The sequence below is a fragment of the Pristis pectinata genome, chromosome 5 (genome assembly GCF_009764475.1).
Source record: "Pristis pectinata isolate sPriPec2 chromosome 5, sPriPec2.1.pri, whole genome shotgun sequence".
In the NCBI taxonomy this organism is placed as follows: Eukaryota; Metazoa; Chordata; class Chondrichthyes; order Rhinopristiformes; family Pristidae; genus Pristis; species Pristis pectinata.
In genome coordinates this window covers 29,792,959-29,813,970 of record NC_067409.1, presented here as the reverse complement: position 1 = coordinate 29,813,970, position 21,012 = coordinate 29,792,959, and the positions used below count along the sequence as shown (strand labels likewise).

Genomic DNA, 21,012 nt, shown 5'->3' with positions numbered 1-21,012 from the left:
CAGAAATATGCCTCAGAGATGCATTGAAAGTGACTCCTGGATGATGGCCTGCAGAGAGCATGGGTCACTGGAATATGAATGAAAATCCTAGAAAAGTCTTCCAAATATCATTGGACACCACTGTGCATGTCCAGGGCTCTCTGTAGGTAATGCATCAGAAGCACAGAGGAATCTGGAATGGGGATTATGAATTTTGCAAATCATGCTCTAAGTCCCTGATTTTCCTTTGCATTTTATTTTTCATAGAAATGATTTGCTTTGCACACAATAATCCCACGCAATTCGACATAAGACACAGAGTAATCCTGTGCAATTTCTCTCCTAAGTAGTCTAGATCCAATTTTAAAATCGTTTTCCCTTGTTTCAGGTTCCCCCATCCAGTAAAATCCAGTGATTGCTTTATCCAATATTATCAAATCCCTTCATTATTTGAACAGTCTGATCACAGCACAGTCTCCTAACCTCAAAGGAAACAAGCTGAGTTCACACATCTTGTCTTCATAATTTAATCCTCCAGGAACCTAAATCCTCCAGACTTTGGGGTTGTTCTGGTGAACCTGCCCTGAGATCCTGTGCCTGAAACAGACTCCAGACAGGGGCTATGCACGACTCTACCACTTTCTCCCTGGTATCCCAGCATCTCTGACACCATATTCCAGCACCACTTTCCAAGAACTTAAATTGCTTTTACCTATGCCCAGTCTTTAAGAACATATGAATTACGAGCAGCAACAGAAGGTCATTCATCCCTCAAGCCTGCTCTGCATTTAATAAGATCATGGCTGATCTGATTGTAACCCCAACTTTGCATTCCATAACCATTAGCCCCCTCTGCATTAAAAGCATTGATATACTCTAAATCTACAAATATTTGAGGAAGTTCCAAAGACTCATTATACTATGAGAGAAAAGGAAATGTCCTCATCTCTGTATGACATTGACAACTTCTTGTTCTAGATTATTCCACTGGAGGAAACATCCTCTCCATATCCAACCTGTCAAGACCCCTCAGGACCTTATATGTTTCAATCAAGTCCCCTCTCAATCTACAAAACTTCAGAAAATACAAGTCTTGTCTGTTCATCGTTCCTCATCAGATAACACATTCAATCCGAGGGACATTTAATATTCAGTGATTTGTTTATATGGGCACCTGAAATTTACTTGGAGCTGTATGTTTGAATGTGGTTTCTTATGTTTAGGGATGAGGAATGTGCCATAATCCATGTAAAGAAAATAATCAACATGTTTAAAATGGAAAAACCAACAGTTTTGTGTGCTACTATATACTGTACTCTGAGTGAGAATTTCCGAGGGTTCACCTGGCCACCCATATTAGTTTTTAACATAATTTCTTCTGGAGTTTTGTCAGTCTTCTATTGAAGTCATGGCAATACATCAGAATGACATGGAGGTTTCCCACACCCATCTTTATTTTATATTTTCTTTTCTTATAGGTGGATGACTCTGTATTTCACAGCTATTATTGCCTTTGTGAGGTAAACTCCTTTCTCAATCTTTCTCTTTCATTTACATTTCGATTTCTGATTTCATATGGATACATCATCGCATCGTTCGTGTACCTTTTCTTAGACGGGCCAGTTTGATGAAACAAAGCGTGCAGGTAGATTAATCTGGAGGCTGCTTTAATCTGTGGAAGGTGGAGGGCCCTGAGGATGCCAATAAACAGAACTTTGAAGCTGGCGGGAAAACTCTGGGTACTGTCAAAACCTCTGAGAAGATGCAGATGTTTCCTAGAATGGTATGAGGGATGCAGCACTTCATTTAATTTGGGAGACTGAAGTTGGACAGGGCATAGCAGGGAAGATTGAGGGGAGATTTGACAGGGGGTTTGAAATCATGAATGTTTTTTATAGAGTAAAGGAGAAGGCTATTGCCAGTGCAGAAACTTTGGATATCACAGATTTAAGTTCATTACTTAAGATGATTAGTGGAAGAACTAGAGATGAAGAGAATTTTTTTTTGTTTCTGAGAAACAAACTTTTTTGTCATCAGACCACTAAAGTTAATCCAGAAAATAAAGTTTATGTGTAACAGAGCAGCAAAAGGATAAATTCTAGACCAATCTTAAATCAAATTATCTCTGATGCGTTCTGAAAAACTGGCATATACAACTGATATTTCTTAAACATGTGTCTTCCTCCTGTTTTAGATTCAATATTCCATGATCTCTCAGGAGTAAAATTTGTATTTAGATATGCCTGTGAAGAGGGAGTTAAAATTTGGGGCATATAAATTGCTACTCGAGTTCCAAATCAATGTATTGCGTATCACATCCTGAACTACTTTGATCCCCAACTTTCAGCTCCAGTCTCAGTAGTGTAATTAATTAAATCAAAGTATTCGACAATGGATCTGAGAAGAGAAGGGAGAAAGTAGGCAGAAAAGATAAAGAAGGTGGAATTATTGGGAATGCTGAACTACTTGTAACCAAAATTTGTCTACACTTATTGGAAAACTACATGGAAAAATCCTAATTTTCTGGTGGAAACGGAACATGGTAACCACATTCATTCAAGCACATTCATTTCTGCTCTGACTTCTGACCTGACTACAAGTTATACCTTGCCTGCCGAAGATATGGTTAGGGCTCGGAATATCTGAGAAATGGAGAGTTGGAGCCTTTTATAATGAAGCGAAGCTAGGAGGGAGAACATCATCAGCTTTCAAGTAAGCATGACTGGAGTTTGGTAGTGCAACATAATTGACTGAAATACAGTTACAGAACTATGAAACTGGAGCAGGAACAGAGGCATTGCCCGGTGCATACATGCAATCTCCCTGTTTTGTTCCAAGTGGAGACAAGTCTTCCTATAAGAAGCTGCTGCAGGAGTAAAAGGCTGTCTCTAGTATCTGCAGAATGTGCATCCTTGAGGAAGATAAGATCTTTATTAGTCACATGTACATCGAAACACACAGTGAAATGCATCTTTTGTGTAGAGTGTTCTGGGGGTAGCCCGCAGGTGTTGCCACACTTCTGGCACCAATATAGCATGCCCACAACTTCCTAACCTGTATGTCTTTGGAATGTGGGAGAAAACCAGAGCATCCAGAGGAAACCTATGCAGACATGGGGAGAACATACAAAATCCTCACAGACAGTGGCCGGAATTGAACCCGGGTCACTGGCACTGTATCAGACATCATGGATGATGGAATTTTGCAATATAACAGAAAATACTTTAATACTTGGTATATCAGGCAGCAGCTGTAAAGAGAGAAAAATACTTTACACCAGGTTGATGACCTTTCATTCGATCATAAATGTGCATGTTACGAACTGTTTCCTCTCAAGCTGTTACCTCTCTGCAGTTATACTAAACAAAGCATTCAGGCAACCTAACAGCTTAACATGAATAACAATACAAATGCTTAGCACAAATTGTAAACTGGCACTCTTGCTGTTATCACATTTACTTCTTCAAAGGTTCTTTCACCAAAGTCTCTTTTAAGATACAGGGGAGCAGGATGCTCTCTTGGATTCAAATTTGCAATACTTTTCTCTTTACAGGATTAAAATAATTTATAACAGGAGAGAATACACTGGCATCAAAAGAGGACCGACAGAGCCTTAATGAACTGAACGCATAAAGCATAGAATAAGGAAGGCGCCCATGGGACTAGTGTCCTGTGTTTTTCTTACGTTATTCTTACTCTTCTCACTTGTCTCAGTCAAGCATAATGCCATGCACAACATCATCCCCAATTAAAGGCGAGTCTTGCATGTCCTCTGTGTTAACATTGCTTTCTCTTCCTCTTCTGTTTCTCTAGACATGCCACCAAGAAAAGCGACAGCTCCTAGACCCTTTCAAGAAGTCAGCACCTCACAACAACTTGCGTCACTCATTCCACCAGTCACAAACACAGGTATAACCACCCAGGGGATTCAGATAATCGATGCAACTTTGGGCAATGGATTGAAAAGGATCAGCAGCAGGAGCCTTTTGCTTGGACTTCACCTCATGTCCTGTCTTAGCAGGATGATAAGGGGCTGATTACAAAAGAAAATTGCTGTCCGAGCACTGTGGTGTGCTGGAATCATATGCATCTGATCAAATAGGAAGTTCATCTCCATGCTATTTTCAAAAAAATACTCCCCTTACTCACTAGCTGTTTCAGTTGCACCAGTATAATTTTTACCTTTAAGCCTAGTGAAGACATTGATGCTCTAAATACTGAGCATTGCTTAAGAAATGCTGTGCCGAAGATCTAAGCAAACACGGAACAAGTATTAACGCATATCACATGCTCACATGTTAAGCAAATCACAATACTATTTAATATTTTTGAGTAATGCTGCTCCTGGAATTATTGCTATATACATCAACTTACATTTCTTTGCTGCTTATTAAACAGATCATGGTGTCACCTTCCTCAAGACAATACTAAGCAGTAGAAGTAAAGGGAAGAGGGTCACAAAGATATAAAATAATGGTCATTGTGAAGGGTCGTAGAGACGTTTCTTAAAATAGGGAGCACAGGTGGCAAAATGATCATACAGAGGTAGATAATTCCATAGATCAGAAGAGGAGCAGCATGTACAAAGAGGTAGGTGCTAATGGTCGGAAACCTTGAGAACATTGAGTCATCTGAACAAGAGGCTCTTTTGACTGTTCTGCCATCCAATAAGATCATGGCTGATCTTTGACCTTATTCCTCAAACTCACCTTTTCCCCATATCCACTAATGTCTTCTATTAAGAAAACTCTCACCAATCTCAAATTAAAAATCAGCAATTGATTATAGTTCAACTGTTTATCTGCTAAAGATTGTTTCAAACTATTTTTATACTCCCATTGTCCTAATCTTCCTGGCCAGCAGAAATCACTTCTCATAAAAGGGACAGGGAAGAGAAAGTACAGAGGAACAGGGCCTATGCAGAGGAACAGAGCTGAAAGAACTCACAGAGCAAGAAACAGGTGTAATGTTGGAAGGATAAAAATATGAAATCTATATTCACCTTCATCTTGATCATCAAAGAGAGTTTTATGAAATAAAAAAGTAGAGTTTTAAGAGATCAATGTCCATCTTCAATTCACTGCATTTTAGAAGTTTGTACAAAGCCGTCCCCAGGTAATGAATGCGTTCCATTTTTACAGACGCCCATAAGTCAATTTTGCCTGTAAATTGGAAAATCACTCAATATGGTAACCATACCTGCACAGTATTGTAATGAATGGCATCAAAAGCTCATACGACTGATGAGAAAGAACAAACACCAGAAGTGGAGAGAGTAAGAAAACTAGTTCGGCCATTTGTAGGGATTAATGTATGTATGTATGTTGGACTTTTAAATTTAACAATACTATGGGAGCTTGTTCCTATGTAGGAGTATCCATAAGTCAGGCGTTCATAACCCGGGATGGGCTGTATTTAGCTTCTGAGATTTGGTCAACACAAGTGACCTATTAGGTAATGAAGTCAACTGGAGGAAGGGTATCTGCAGCTGTTTATTATTTACTTAAATTTGTTTGGTGCCCAGATGTATTTCCATGGAATAAAGGATGCGCTGCCTGGGGTAGTGGTGGAGACAGATACATTGGTCAAGTTCAAGAGATTGTTAGATAAGCATATGGAGGAATTTAAAATAGGGGGATATGTGGGAGGAAGGGGTTAAAATGTGGTTTTAAGGTCGGCACAACATGGTAGGCCGAAGGGCCCGTATTGTGCTGTATTGTTCTATGGTTCTATCTGCATGCTTCATGTCCAAGTTACATTATCTTCCATCAGATAGATCTTTGATAGACTCACAGTCGTGATACTTAGCAGTATTGTAACAATAAGTAACTTGCACAGCTTTGTATGCGTAACATCGATAAGCAGCAATGGAACTGTTGTTTAGGAAGTTATTCATCTGTTTGTTCTACGAGATTCTCTACATTTTATAGATGAACCATTATCCATGGTTCAATCTTACATCCATTACCTTCCCCAGCCAGCCACACCACCTGCTCTCTGTCTCAAGTGTTCTGTTCGAAGTGGATTGAAAAATAATAAGAAAATGATTTGTCAAACACTTGAAAACTAAAAATATCAACATAATTATGCAGTGGATTCTTCTCTTGAAGTAAACACAACCACATATGTATGCTTGATAGCATCACTTGCTCTTGGAAAGCCGTCTGCAACATGGGACCACCAAAAAGCGAACTGTTGTCATTCTGTTTCTGGAGACTGTCTGTATTTAGATACATCAGTCAGCTCTAACTTGCAGATGAAATTAGTAGACTGACAGATCTCATTCTGACTACAGCCTACAAAAAGCCAATAACATTGAAGTTTACAGCAGTGTTCAGCTGCCCAACAACAGGTAAAATAATTGCACGGAGACCGGCTGTTTCAATTCTAACCGTAGTCTTTGCCTGCTAAACCAAAATTGCCTCAGTCACTGCAATTCTGATAAACCAAATGGTTTGTAAAGATACATTTGTACCTGACTCATAATAAACTTTAAAAGGGAATGTCTAATGCTGGAGACTGGTTTAAACAAATCAAACTGTGTTCTAGCTCCAGAATTAGTTCCGTCAGCTTTGAGTTGTGTCCAAAACGAGTTTCTTAAGTTGTTAACAGCTATGCCAAGGATTTACCAAAACCCTAATAGCTAAAGGATGGCCATCAAATTATCTGCATAAGAGCAAAGTAAGCACTTTATTTTCCTTTTTGCAGGATGACAATGGAGAGTCTGGAAATCCTCCCAGAGAAGCCACGAACATGAAAACACAGACTGTTGCTTCTTATTTCAGGGTAGGCAAAATGCTCTTTTTATTTGTAATTACTTTTAACCCCATGTTTCAGACCTAATACTCTCTCCTACTCTTTCATTGAATGTGCAAGTATGTATTTGTACACACTGACTTTTACCAATGCTGCTTTAAAGCAGGCACTTCGTTCTCCAGATGTTGCTGCTGCTGCTGCTTCTTATGAATGGGGATCAGCAGATCTGAAGGGTGGGCATCAAGTGGGGAGGCATGGGCATGAATCCGCATGGGTATAATCTCTCATCCATGCCTGGCATCTGACTGGCAGAAATTGAGAACTCTGATGCAGAATGTTGTTCTGTGTGATGACCCTCACCACTACCTGAAAATAATGACAATGCACAGTAAAATATTCAGCAATGCAAAAATATTGCTGTGCACCAATGATTCAAGAATATTAAGTAATTGAAATGCATTTATACAGGTAACCCTATGTTTTAATCCATAGACTGACTCACAACATCTCAAATATCCTCTTTTCATTTTCCACTTTGTTTATTTCCATTCCATTAGACGTAAGTGATTTTACTTGCCTATCTCTTTCAGCTCTCCTGATCAACAGAATCCCATCATCCATTGATTTGGAATTATTTTACTTCCTGATCTCTAGAGTATAACAATGATTCCTAAATCCTCTTTCATTCCACCTCAAGGCTGATATTAATGTTTTTGTTAGAGCTGTTGATTTCTTTTTAACAGGTATGACAGGTAGTTCAGCGTCCTGATTTAGGACGGGAGTGTGTATCCAAGTTTTCTTTTCATTTTATCCATTTTTTTGGATGTTTTCTCCACCCTTTGGATCCTCCATTGGAATTAATAACCTGCACAATGAGAGGCAGATGACCTGTTCCATTAGCTTACGTTATATCTCCTCTCAAAGCTGCAGGAGGTAGGCTTAGATTGGTTCATTTTATGCTTTCCCAGGCTTCCTTCTGAGAAAGCACGTAGGAGTTAACTTCAAGATATTATAAAATCAAACCATTGTGGAGAGCAGAAATCTGAGATAAAACAGGAAATAGTCTGCAGGATAAGCGGTTGTGAGGAATCCCGCATGGTGCCTGAGTACACCAGAAAATTGTGGCTGTGCTGTTGTTATCAAAATCAATGGGTGGGAAATTGTGATAAAAGCATCATGAAGGACCAACAAGCAATAATGGCAGCTGTGGTTCTGTGTGATATTTATGTGTATTAGTCTCTCGTCCATGCCTGGCATCTGACTGGCAGAAATTGAGAACTCTGTTGCAGAATATTGTTCTGTCTGATGACCCTCACCACTACCTGAAAATAATGACTATGCACAGTAAAATATTCAGCATTGCAAAAATATTGCTGTGCACTAATGATTCAAGAATATTAAGTCATTGGAATGCATTTATACACTTAGCCCTAGATTTTAAAGTAAACTTATCAGATTCTTTTTCTAGGGTCTGAGGTCTAATATGGGGAGATACCACTGTCTTAACCCAGTGATGATTTACACACAGACTGTAATAGGGTTCCACTGAAGACACCAGTCTATATTGTTTCTGTATATGTATAACATTATAAACCCTGGATTCCTTCAGTTCTGCTAGTCTGAGTTTCAGATCATCTCTAACTACTCATTCCAAATTCACCATCTTTGTGCCTAATTGATGTTAATAGGTATAATTAGGCAGATGCACTGAGAACACTCAAACTACCTTCACATGCCAGAGCATCTGGTGTTAGAGAGTTTACTATTCTGCCAGCATAGCATTTCATTCTATCCAGAAACTCACACTTCTTTCCACCACTTAACTGTGGTTATTTAAAGATGCGGAATATTAATCATTAAAAATCAGCTTCCAAAAACAGAGTCATTAATGGTAAGACTGGAGGCATCAGACTCAGGGGCAATCTCATGCATCTTGTACTCGCACAGAACAATGTTAAGAGGGATTTCACCACCAGAACCATCTTCCCCCACCACCCCTTCCTTCTTTCAGCACCCCAAAGTGACCACTTCTTGGTCCAATCTTCCATCCCCACCAGTTCTCGCCACATCCCTGTCAACTTCCCCAGCCAGAATAACTTCAGGGTTCTCCTTGTCCTTGCCTTCTATCCCATGAGCCTTGCCATTCAATGGATCGTGTTCTGTAATTTCTGCCATTTTAGTGAGTTTCCACTACCAGAAACATATTCCCCCATGCCCCACCCTTCCTTTTTCTGCATTCCAAAGGGACCATTCCCTTTGCAACTTCTTGGTCCAATCTTGCATCCCCATCAATTGCTTCCCTTCTCACAGCACTTTCCCATCAATATACGAATGCAACATCTATCCATTTACCACTTCTTCTCACCATCCAGGGACACGGGTGAAGCAGTGAGTCACTTGTATGTCTAATTTATTATTGCATTCAGTGCTCACAATGTGGTCTCTTCTACTTCGAAGAGACCAAACAAAGATTTGACGATTGCATTGCAGGTCATTTCTATTCAGTCCTCAAGAGTAACCCTGAGCTTCCTGTCACTTGCCATATTAATTTCTATTCTACTCTCACTTTGACCTACCTGTCTGTGGTCTTTTGCACTGTTCCCACAATACACATGTAGACTCAAGAAACAGCACTCTATCTCCCATATGGACACATTGCAAACCTCAGGACTCAATTTTGAATTCAACACTTTCAGATAATCAACTTTTCCTGTTCGTGTCAGAGCTGGTCAGTTCTGAGGTAAGGACATCCACTGAATTCAGTTGTCTCTCTCCATGGTTGCTGCCTGATCTGCTGGGCATTTGCAGCATTCACTTTTGTTTCAGATTCCCCGCATCTGCAGTGTTCTGCCCTCAAAGTTCCAGTACTTTTTTATTCTCTCTCAAATTACCGTCATTTACCTATTGACCAGAGTGCAATAGCATAGTGTTACCTGGACAACCTTAGCCTTCACTCTGTCACAGACATTCCCTTTCTTCTCTCCACTCTTCTTTCTCTGGGAAGACCAGCCAGAGGCAAGATCACAACACTGTGAGTGCCTCAGCTTCACAAGAGAGAAAGAGCAGGAGTCCAAGTGCAATAGTGGTATGAGATTCAATAGTGAGGGGGAGAGACAGCTGCTTCTGGAGCATTGATGTCAATCCAGGATGATGCATTGTCTCCATGGTGCCAGGGTCAAGGATGTCATTGAATGGTTGCAGGTCATTCTGAAGGGGTAGGCACAAGTAAAAAGAGAGATGAAGTCCTATAACATGAATTTAGGGAGCTGAGTAGCAGATTGAAAAGGTTGTAATCTCTGGATTACTTCCAGTGCAATGTGCTAGCAGGTTTAGAAGTATTGGTATTCGTTTATTATTGTTTCTTGTACCGAGGTACAGTGAAAAACTTGTCTTGCATACCGATCATACAGGTCAATTCATTACACAGTGCAGTTACATTGAGTTAGTACGGAGTGCATTGAGGTAGTACAGGTAAAAACAATAACGGTACAGAGCAAAGTGTCACAGCTACAGAGGAAGTGCAGTGCAGGAAGACAGTAAGGTGCAAGGTCACAACAAGGTAGATTGTGATGTCAAGAGTCCATCTCATTGTATAGATAAATGGTGGCTGAAGAGGTGGTGAAGGAGGGGTGTGCTTTTGTTTTCAGGATCACTGAGACTGCTTCTGGGAAAGGTAGAACCTGTACAGGCTAGACAGTTGCGTGTGTGTGTGTGTGTGTGTGTGTGTGTGTGTGTGTGTGTGTGTGTGTGTGTGTGTGTGTGTGTGTGTGTGTGTGTGTGTGTGTGTGTGTATGCATGGTGAGGGGAAGGGGAGGATGGAAGTGTGTGGTTTTGCTAGTGCTGTTGGGGAAAATTCAAACTATTTTGGCAGGGGATTGAGATACTGAGTAGTATAGTAAGAGGTGAATAGTAGTATATCCAAATATAGAAGGAAAAGTTAATCAATCCAGTAGGCAGAGCATACAGAGACTTGGTAAGGCATATGGGAGGAATGCAAGGGGGGAATGCATCTGGTAAGACACATGAACTGATGAACTGAGAGCATTGCCAAGCACATGGACATTTGACATTATTGAAAGATGTGCAGGACCAGCAATTCAACATTCCAGGGTATAGAAGGGATACAAAAGAGGAAATGGCATTGCAATATTAATCAAGGAGTCCATTAAGGAGAGAGAATATCCTAGATGGTTCTTCAAATGAGGCCATATAGAAACAAAAAAAGGGGCATTCACCTTGCTCAGGGCATACTACTAGCCTCCAAACAATCAGTGAGAGATAGTGGAGCAGATAAGTTTGTGAATCACAGCAAGCTGTAAAAGTAATAGTGTAATCGCATTTGGTGAATCTAACATGAGTGGTAGGGAAATTAATGGAAAAAATTCTGTGCGATAGATTTAATCTGCACTTGGAAGGGCAGGGATTATCTATGGACATCAGTATGGTTATGCTGGAGAAATCCTGTCTGACTAAGTTCATTACATTTTTCAAAGAGGTAGCTAAGTGTTGAAGGTAGTGCAGTTGATGTAGTCTACATGGACCTTAGTAAGGCCTTTGACAAGTTTCCACAGGGGAGACTAAAGTAAGACACTTGTTTTCTCACTTCTCTGATTCTGAAGAAGGGTGATTGACTTGAAACATTAACTTTGTTTCTCTCTTCATAGATGCTGCCTGACCTCCTGACTATTTCCAGCATTTTCCGTTTTTTCTCAGTATAGATACATTTATTCACTGTATCTTCCAAAAATGTTATAACAATTGCCTGATCTGCTGAGTACCTCTGACATTTTATTTTTTAAAATTAAATTATTATTATGCAGCAGTTGCTTAAATGCACTTCTGAATTATTTTCCAAAGAAAAAAACTTGAGGCATGCCGGTATCTTGCCTTGCTAAATACATACCTGTTCATAATTCCTGTCATTGTGTTTGTCACATGGTCAAGATTTGTAAATAAAATATCAACGTGGGAGTTGTGACAATAATCAAAATTAAGTTCAGAGATGTATGTACAAAATTTCAAAGAGACTCACAAATCCCAATAGATTTGCCAGATCAAAATATCGTGGGGCAGTCATGTGAAGAAAAGAATTCTCATGCTTTCTACACCTGAAGTAAATCATCACTGCTGCTAACTGTGCTTTAGTGTACAGTAGTCAAAATGATGAAATATTGCAGTGTAGGTTGTGCCAAATCAATCCCCACTGGGCTCTCAATCTAACCCCTTGTTTTCAGGTATCAAAGGATAAGGACTGGGGATCCTTTGGGCTTTCAGCTCTTGTTGACTTTTCAGAAACTGCTTGTCGGCTTTTGTTAGTGTTCTGACTCAATGATTATAGAATTGCAGAAAAATACAACATAGATGAAGACCATTAAGTTTATCAAGTTTTGCAAGCTCTTTTGAAGAGCAATGAAATTTGTCTTATTAACTCATTCTTTCTACATAGCCCTACACATTTGATCCCATAAAGTTGCACACAAAAGTCAGAGAACCAATGTGGGTGTGAGAAAGAATTAAAATGATGGAGGTGTTTTCAGAAATGGAATGGGTGAGATTATGAAAAGGTGGAGGAGAATCTTTAATTGAAATGTTGGGGACAGAGTACCAATATAGGCCAGAGGAGATGGGGTGTTAGAGGTGCTGGAACTTATAACAGGTCATTGCCTACCTCCCGGAATAAGTCCCATTTATTCCAACTCTGTGTCCTTTCTATCAACCAGTTCTTAATCTATGCCAGTTTAACACCTTGAATCCCATGTGATTTAATCTTGCACACTTACCTCTTATGAGGCACCTTATCAAAACCTTCTGTATGTCAAAATATATCTCAACCACTGGTCCTCCATTTTCTATCCTATTAGTTATAGCATCAAAAATTAGGGGGCAACTTTTTCACCCAGAGAGTGGTCAGTGTATGGAATGAGCTGTCAGAGGAAGTCGTTGAGGCAGATACATTTACAACATTCAAAAGGTACTCGGACAGGTACACGGATAGGAAAAATTTAGAGGGATATGGGCCAAATGTGGGCAAATGGGAATAGCTTAGATGGGAATCTTGGTCGGCATGGACCAGTTGGGCCAAAGGGCCTGATTCCGTGCTGCATGACTCTATGATCCTAAAACTCCAATAGATTTGTTAAGCATGGTTTTTCTTTCACCAATCCCTGCTGATATTGTCGGATCCAGTTACTGCATTCCATGTGTTCTGTTACTGCATCTTTTATAAGAAACATGGTTGCAGGATGGAGATGAGTGGAAATTAAATATCCAAGGGTATCAGGTAATACAAAAGGATAGGCAGGAAGGTAAGGGAGGTGGGGTAGCGTTTTTAATTAAGAATGAGATCAGGGTGATAGTGAGAGACGATATAAGATCCAGGGAGCAGAACGTTGAGTCCATATGGGCAGAAGTTAGGAATAGCAAAGCGGAAAAATCACTGGTGGGAGTTGTCTATAGGCACCAAATAATAACATTACAGTGGCACAGGTAACAAACTAAGAAATATTTGATGCATGTAAGAATGAAACGGCAGTTGTCATGGGGGACTTTAACTTCCACATAGATTGGGCAAATCAAGTTTGTCGAGGTAGTCTTGAGGAGGACTTCATAGAATGCATCGGTGATAGCTTTCTTGAACAGCATATCAGTGAACCTACAAGGGAAAATGTTATCTTAGATCTGGTCCTGTGCAATGAGACAGGTAAAATTAACAATCTTGTAGTTAGGGATCCTCTTGGAAAGAGTGATCATAGTATGATCGAATTTCTCATACAAATGATGGTGCAATAGTTTGTTCTAAAACCAGTGTACTATGCCTAAACAAGGGAGACTACAATGGGATGAGGGAGGAGTTCACTAGCATAGACTGGAAACACAGGCTACATGGTGGGACAGTTGAGGAACAGTGGAAGACTTTCAAAGAGATTTTTCACAGTGCTCAACAAAAGTATATTCCAGTTAAAAGCAAGGACAGTAAGGATGGGGAGAGCCAGCCTTGGATAACTAAAGAAATAAAAGAAGGCATCAAGCTAAAAGCTCATGCATTCAAAGTCGCCAAGAGTTGTGGGAAACTGAAAGATTGGGAAAGCTTTAAAAAGCAACAAAGAACCACTAAGCAAGCAATAAGGAAAAGGAAGATAGATTATGAAAGTAAACTGGCACAAAATATAAAAACAAATAGTAAAAGTTTTTGTTATTATATAAAGTGGAAAAGGGTGGCTAAAGTGAACATAGGTCATTCGGAAGATGAGAAGGGGAAATTAATATTGGGTAATGTGGAAATGGCCGAGGCCTTGAATTATTATTTTGTGTCAGTGTTCATGGTAGAGGACGTGTCTGACATGCCAGAGAGAGATGTTATAGATGCAATAGGAGGTCAGGACCTTGATACAATCACTGTCACTAAAGAGGTGGTGATGAGCAAACTAGTGGGCCTAAAGGTAGACAAGTCCCCTGGTCCTGATGGGATGCATCCCAGGGTACTGAAAGAAATGGCGGAAGTTATAGTAGAGGCGATTGTGATAATTTACCAAGGTTATCTGGACTCTGGGCAGGTCCTGGGAAATTGGAAAACAGCAAATGTCACACCACTGTTTAAAAAAGGATGTTGGCAAAAGGCAGGTAACTATAGGCTAGTTAGCTTAATGTCTGTAGTCGGAAAATGCTTGAAGCTCTCATTAAGGAAAAAGTAGTGAGACATTTGGACAGAAGTGGTTCCATCAGGCAGACACAGCATGGATTCAGGAAGGGCAGGTCCTTTTTGACAAACTTACTGGAGTTCTTTGAGGATATCATGAGCACAGTGGATAGAGGGGAACTGGTGGATGTTGTATGGGATTTCCAGAAGGCGTTCGATAAGATGCTGCATAAAAAACATCCATAAGACAAGGATGCGTGGAGTTGGGGGTAATGTATCATCATGGATAGAGGATTGGTTAACCAATAGAAGGCAGAGAGTTGAGATAAATGGGTTTCTCTCTGGTTGGCAATCGGTGGTGAGCAGGGTGCCACAGGGGTTAGTGCTGGTCCCGCAACTGTTCACGATATATATTAACAATTTGGAAGAGTGGCCTGAGTTTGCTGATGACACTAAATTGAGTGGAAATGCAAATTGTGCAGAGGATGTGGAGAGTCTGCAGAGAGATATAGGTAGGTTAAAAGAGTGGACAAGGGTCTGGCAGATGGAGCACAATGTTGGTAAATGTGAGGTCATCCAACTTGGGAGAAAAAATAGAAGACCAGATTATTATTTAAATGGTGAAAGATTGCAGCATGCTGTTGTGCAGAGGGACTTGGGAGTGCTTGTGTATGAATCACAAAAGGTTGGTTTGCAGGTGCAACCGGTTATCAAGAAGGCAAATGAAGCCTTCATTGCTAGAGGGATAGAATTTAAGAGCAGGGAGGTTATAGTGCAACTGTATAGGGTACTGGTGAGGCTGCACTTGGAGTACTGCCTGCAGTTCTGGTCTCCTTACTTGAGGAAAGATGTACTGGAGGCAGTGCAGAGGAAGTTCACCAGGTTGATTCCAGAGATGAAAGGGGTTAGCTTATGAGGAGAGATTGAGTCACCTGGACTATACTGGCTGGAATTCAGAAGAATAAAAGGGGATCTCATGGAAACATATAAAATTATGAAACAGATAGATAAGATAGAGGCAGGAAAGTTATTTCCAATGGTAGGTGAGACTAGAATGAGGGGACATAGCCTGCAGATTCAGGGGAATAGATTTAGGACGGAGATGAGGAGAAACTGCTTTTCTCAGAGAGTAGTGAATTTGTGGAATTCTCAACATGGAGAAACAGTAGAGGCTGCCTCATTAAGTATATTTAAGACACAGTTAGATAGATTTTTGCATAGCAGGGGAATTAAGGGTTATGGGGAAAAGGCAGGTAGGTGGTGTTGAGTCCATGGTCAGATCAGCTATGATCTTATTGAATGGCTGAGCAGGCTCGACTGCCGGATGGCCTACTCCTGCTCCTATTTTTTATGTTCCTATGTTCTTTAATGAATTTGAGCATTTTCTCAAAGCTTGGCTAACTTGTCTGTAATTCCTTGTTTATTCCTTTCCTCTTTTTAAACAGTGAGATTACATTTGCCAGGAACTTCCCCAGAGTCTAAAGAATTTTGGAAGATGACCACCAATACATCCACTGTTTCCAGACCTTTAGTACTTCCTTTAGTACTCTGGCATGTGGATTATCAGGCCATGGAGATTTGTTAGCCTTTAGTTCCATTAATTTCTCCAGCACTATTTCTTTACTAATACCGAATTCCCTCTATAACTCGAACCCTCTCTCTGGATTCTTAATTCCTTGACATAACTGATGTTATTCGTGTTGTCCTTTGTGAAAATAGAACCAAAGTAACTGTTTAATTGTTCTGCTATTTCTTTCTTCCCAATTATAATTTCCCTTTTTCTGACAATAGGAGACCTAAGTTTGTTTTCACTAACCTTTTTCCCTTCACATATTTAAAGAAGCTTTTACCATCAGTTTACTTGCTCCTGACAAGTGCACTTTCGTATTCCATCTTCCCCCACTTAATTAATGTTTTTTTTCATCCTTTGCAGAATTCTAAACTGCTTCTAATCCTCAGGTCTGCAGATTATTTTCTGGAAATTTTATGTATTCTCTTTGGATCTAATATTATCACTAATTCCCTTCATAAGCAATGGTTAGGCCTTCTTTCCCAACTTTCTTTTATGTCAGATAATGAATACTTGTTGTAATTTATGTACACATTCTTTAAATATTGCCCATTGCCTATCTGCTGTCAATCTATTCAGTAAACTTCCCCAAACTATCAATTCGTGCATCATACTTTATAAGTTCCTTTATTAGATTAAAGACCCTAGGTTCTACTTCTTTATTCTACATTTAATGAAGAATTCTATCATGTTATGTTCACTCTTCCCAAAAGGGTTATTCGCAAGATTATTATTTCTTTTCTTTCTCATTGCAAAAAAACCAAGTCTATGATAGCCTGTTATGTTCAGAATGATTACTCATATGGTTTGACCAGTCTGGAACATAGAACAATATGGCACGAGAACAGGCCCTTCAGCTCACCATGTCTGTTCTGACCATGAAGCCAATCTAAATTAATCCCATCTGCCTATACATGGTCTGTATCCCTCTATCCCTGTTCATGTGCCTGTATAAATCCCCCTTAAACATTGCTATCATAGCTGTGTCTACCACCTCCCCTGGCAGCATATTTGAGGTACTTACCACTCTCTGTGTAAAAAAAAACTTGCCTATGTAGATTAAAGTCATCATGATAATGTTTGTACCCCTCTTGCTTGCATCCCTAGTTTCCTGTTTAATGCCATCCCCGTATCACCAGCTTTTTAAAGTGCAGCATAAGATTGCAGGTCATAGGTTTATACACTCAAAACATCCGAAACAAGGCTAATTATATAATTAATAATCGCATACCAAGAATGGAACTGCTGCTACTGGTTCATGGTTTCCTAAAGCCTACTTTTCTAGTGCTTCACTTTACTAAACAATTCTTAGTATTATCAGGTTTAACAAGTTAGTAAATTAATATTAACTTGAAATAAAAAACTTAGAAACAAGTGGGGAAAACCTTCAGTCTGAAAGTGTGCCTGTTTTATGCTGGTTGGCAGCCAGGACTCAGTGGTAGCACTCGTACCCTTAAATTAGACAGTCATAGGTACTTCCTCTAACCTCCTGTACACAATATTTCGATGCTGATATCAATAAATGCTGGATTATCAGAGAAGCATTTTTTGAAATGTTATTCAGTCTATCTGCCTGTCCTCTGGGTTGGTTGTAAGATATCCTGTGATAACCATCAATGTTAAGTAATCAAAATTCTCGGTAAAAGTGACTGTGATCCTTAAAATTTACATCTATTGTAAACCTCTTTAATGTGGCTGGCGACTGTTTGAATTTCAGTATTCGCTCATGGATCTCCTCTCCAAGATGGTGGGTGGGCTGCCTCATTTTGTGCGTTGCATCAAACCGAACAATGATCGCCAGGCCAAGAAGTTTGATCAAGAAAAGGTGTTGGTGCAGCTACGATACACGGGTGTTCTGGAAACAGCCCGAATCCGTAGACAAGGATATTCACACCGCATTCTCTTTGCAAATTTCATTGAGAGGTGAGCAATGCAACTTTGTGACCTAAATGTCAAGAGAACCAGGAGATTGCTAAAACCCTGGTGGAAGGAAGCTGGCATGGATGTGATTGATATATCTGACACAGTTATGTGTTTTCTTCTGGGTAAAGCTTCATTTACTGCCTGTCCTCAGTTTTCATAAAACGTTAGAAGGTTCACCTGATGACACAGCAGGTTTTTTCTGAAACCATCTCAAGATGATGGAGGTGGGATTTCTTCCTGCTGCCTCCATGTCACTTGGACCAGCCCACTTGGGCTTTTGGGACAATTCCATCTATGAACATCAAGAGAAAAAAGATGGTGCCAATAGAGGCAGAAGAGACTGCAGATGCTGGAATATGGAGCAACAAACAACTCACTGGAGGAACTCAGGGGGTTGAGCAGCATCTGTGGGAGGAAAGGAATTGTCAACATTTTGGGTCGAAACCCTGCATCAGGGCATGTACTTTTCACTTGGAATTTGCTTCTATTTTTTCATTTTCAGGATCAGAATAACCTTGCCAGTGCCAGCAGTTATTGCTCATCCCTAATTGTCCTAGGGAAGGTGATGATGAATTTTGTTCTTGAATTGCTGCAGTCTTTTTATGTGAAGATTTTCCCATGTTGAAGTTGGGTCTAGAGTGCCAAGATTTAGAGACAGTGAAGAATAGGAATATATTTCCAAATCAGAATAGTGTGGAGGAGGATGTACAAATGGTGGTGTTCCATGCAAGCCCTTGGTGGTAGAGGTTGCAGGTTTGGGAGATGCTATGGAGTAATCTGGGTGAGTACCTGCAGTGCATTTTGTAGGTGGTACAAACTGCAGCCATTGTCAAAGTCAAAAGTTGAGTTTATTGTCACATGCACAAGTACATGTATGCACAGGTGCAATGGAAAACTTACTTGCAGCAGCATCACAGGCACATAGCATCATATAAGCAACATTCACAAGAAAAATATAAATTAGACATAAATTATACACAATTTTTACAAGAAAGAACACAATTAGAACAAAAAAAAGGCCATTGTAGTTCGAAGTGATCAAAGTGGTCATAGTGTTGCTATACTGAGTTAGTGATTAGGGTTGTGCAGGTTGGTTCAAGAACTGAATGGTTGAAGGGAAGTAGCTGTTCTCAAAACTGGTGGTGTGGGACTTCAGACTTCTGTACCTCCTACCTGATGGTAGCTGTGAGAAGATAGCGTGGCTCAGATGGTGGGGATCTTTGATGATAGATGTTGCCTTCTTAATGCAGCGCCTCATGTAGATATATCTGATGATAGGGTGGAAGTGATATATTGGGCAGAGTCCACTACTCTCTGCAGCTTCAAACATTCCTTGCATTCGAATTGCCATACCACACCATGATGCAACCAGTCAGGATACTTTTCATTTTCAGTCAGGATGCCCATTGTTGAAGGAATCGATGTTTAGGATGGTTAATGGGTTATCAGTCAGGTGGGCTCCTTTATCCTATCTAGTGTCCAGCTTCTTGATTGTTGTTGGAGCTGTACTTATTCAGGCCAGTTGAGAGTATTGCATCACACTCCTGCTTTATGACTAGTGGATGGTGAAAAGGTATCTCGCCACAGGATACCCAGCCTCTGACCCACTCTTGTTGCCATGCTATTTATTTATCTGGCTGGTCCAGTTATGTTCCTATTCTATGACAACATCCAAGATGTTAAGTGATGGTAATGCCATTGAGTGTCAATGGTAGGTGCTTAGAATATCTTATTGGTGATGATCACTTTTGTGTCATGAATGTTACTGGTCAGATATCAGCACATACCAGAATGTTATCTGGATTTTAGTGCATGAAGGCATGGACTGTTTTCTTTGCTGAAGATTTGCAACTGGAAATGAACATTGTGTAATCATCAGCAAACATCCTCATGTCTGACTTCTTGATTGAATGAAGGTTATTGAAGAAACAATTAAAGATAATTGGGTCTGGGAAACTGCCATGAGGAATTTCTCAGTGGTGTCCTGGGGCTGGGATAACCTCCAATAATCTCAAACTTCCTTCCTTTGTGTGGCTTGACTTGCTTTTGAATGTGGTGGCAGCAGTAGATGAGAATTAAGTAGAATACACCCATATTCCAAGCATGATTCTGAGTGGTAGAGGAACACTGCATCTGTAACCCAGCCCACCACACTCAGCTGGATATGACAGACAGAATGCAGGAGCAGGCAGCCTTAAATACAGTGCCATGGCTTCAGGGCAACACACTGACCCAACACGTTTGCTGCAATATTCCTTCCCTTTATTTTCATGGATGGGAAATTTCCAAGAGCAATTGTGATCTTGTAAAATTAGTTCTTAACTCTGGTATAAAATTCACCAACATCTTTCAGTTTACTCTTTATTGTGTTTATTTTCAGATACTACCTTCTTGCATTCAAGTCAGTTGAAGAACCTCCAGTGAATCCTGAGATATGCATTGCCATTTTGAAAAAAGCTAAACTGGACAACTGGGTCCTAGGGAAGACCAAAGTAGGGTTATTCATTAATTTTATTTCCCACTTGTTCATTCTGTTGCATGCATAATCTTTCACTCAAAATCTCTTGAATTTTAAGAACATAGGAAGAGAAGTGGAAGAAGGCCATTTGGCCTCTTGTGCCTGCTCCACCAGTCAATAAGATTATGGCTGATCATTAACCTCAGTGTCACTTTCCTGCATTAACCCCATGTTCCTTTTAATATCTAAAAATCTATCCTTCACAGCTTGTAGGAGAGAGAATTTTAATGATTCACTAGCCTCATCTCTGTCCTGAGTGGACAAACATTTATTATGAGACTATAATCCCTACTTCTGGACACCCCATCCAGGGGAAGTATCATCCCCGCATCAAGCCTGTTAAATTCCATTGGATTTTTTTGTTTCAATGAGATCACTCCTTAATCTTCTAAAATCAAGAGAGTACAGACCCAGTTTGTTTAATTTCCCCTCATATGACAAACCTACCACCTCAGGAATAAATCTGATGAATCTTCAGTAATTTCCCTCTATCTAAAGTATATTCTTCCTTGGGCAGGGAAACCAGGCCAATTCACAATACTCCAGATGCAGATTTGCCAGGAGTGAACATAATTGGATAAGATATCTTTATTAGTCACATGTACATTGAAAGACACAGTTAAATACATC

General features: G+C 40.0%; 1 protein-coding gene across 1 annotated transcript in view; it reads left to right on the top strand.

Moving 5' to 3' along the window:
- myo3a (myosin IIIA) overlaps nt 1–21,012 on the top strand; it is a 180,065-nt gene that overhangs the window by 77,215 nt on the left and 81,838 nt on the right. The window contains exons 16-19 of the mRNA XM_052016177.1: nt 3,793–3,888; nt 6,688–6,765; nt 17,686–17,864; nt 20,245–20,356. Of these exons, the coding sequence (XP_051872137.1) occupies nt 3,793–3,888; nt 6,688–6,765; nt 17,686–17,864; nt 20,245–20,356 (465 nt within the window). The remainder of the gene's footprint in view (nt 1–3,792; nt 3,889–6,687; nt 6,766–17,685; nt 17,865–20,244; nt 20,357–21,012) is intronic.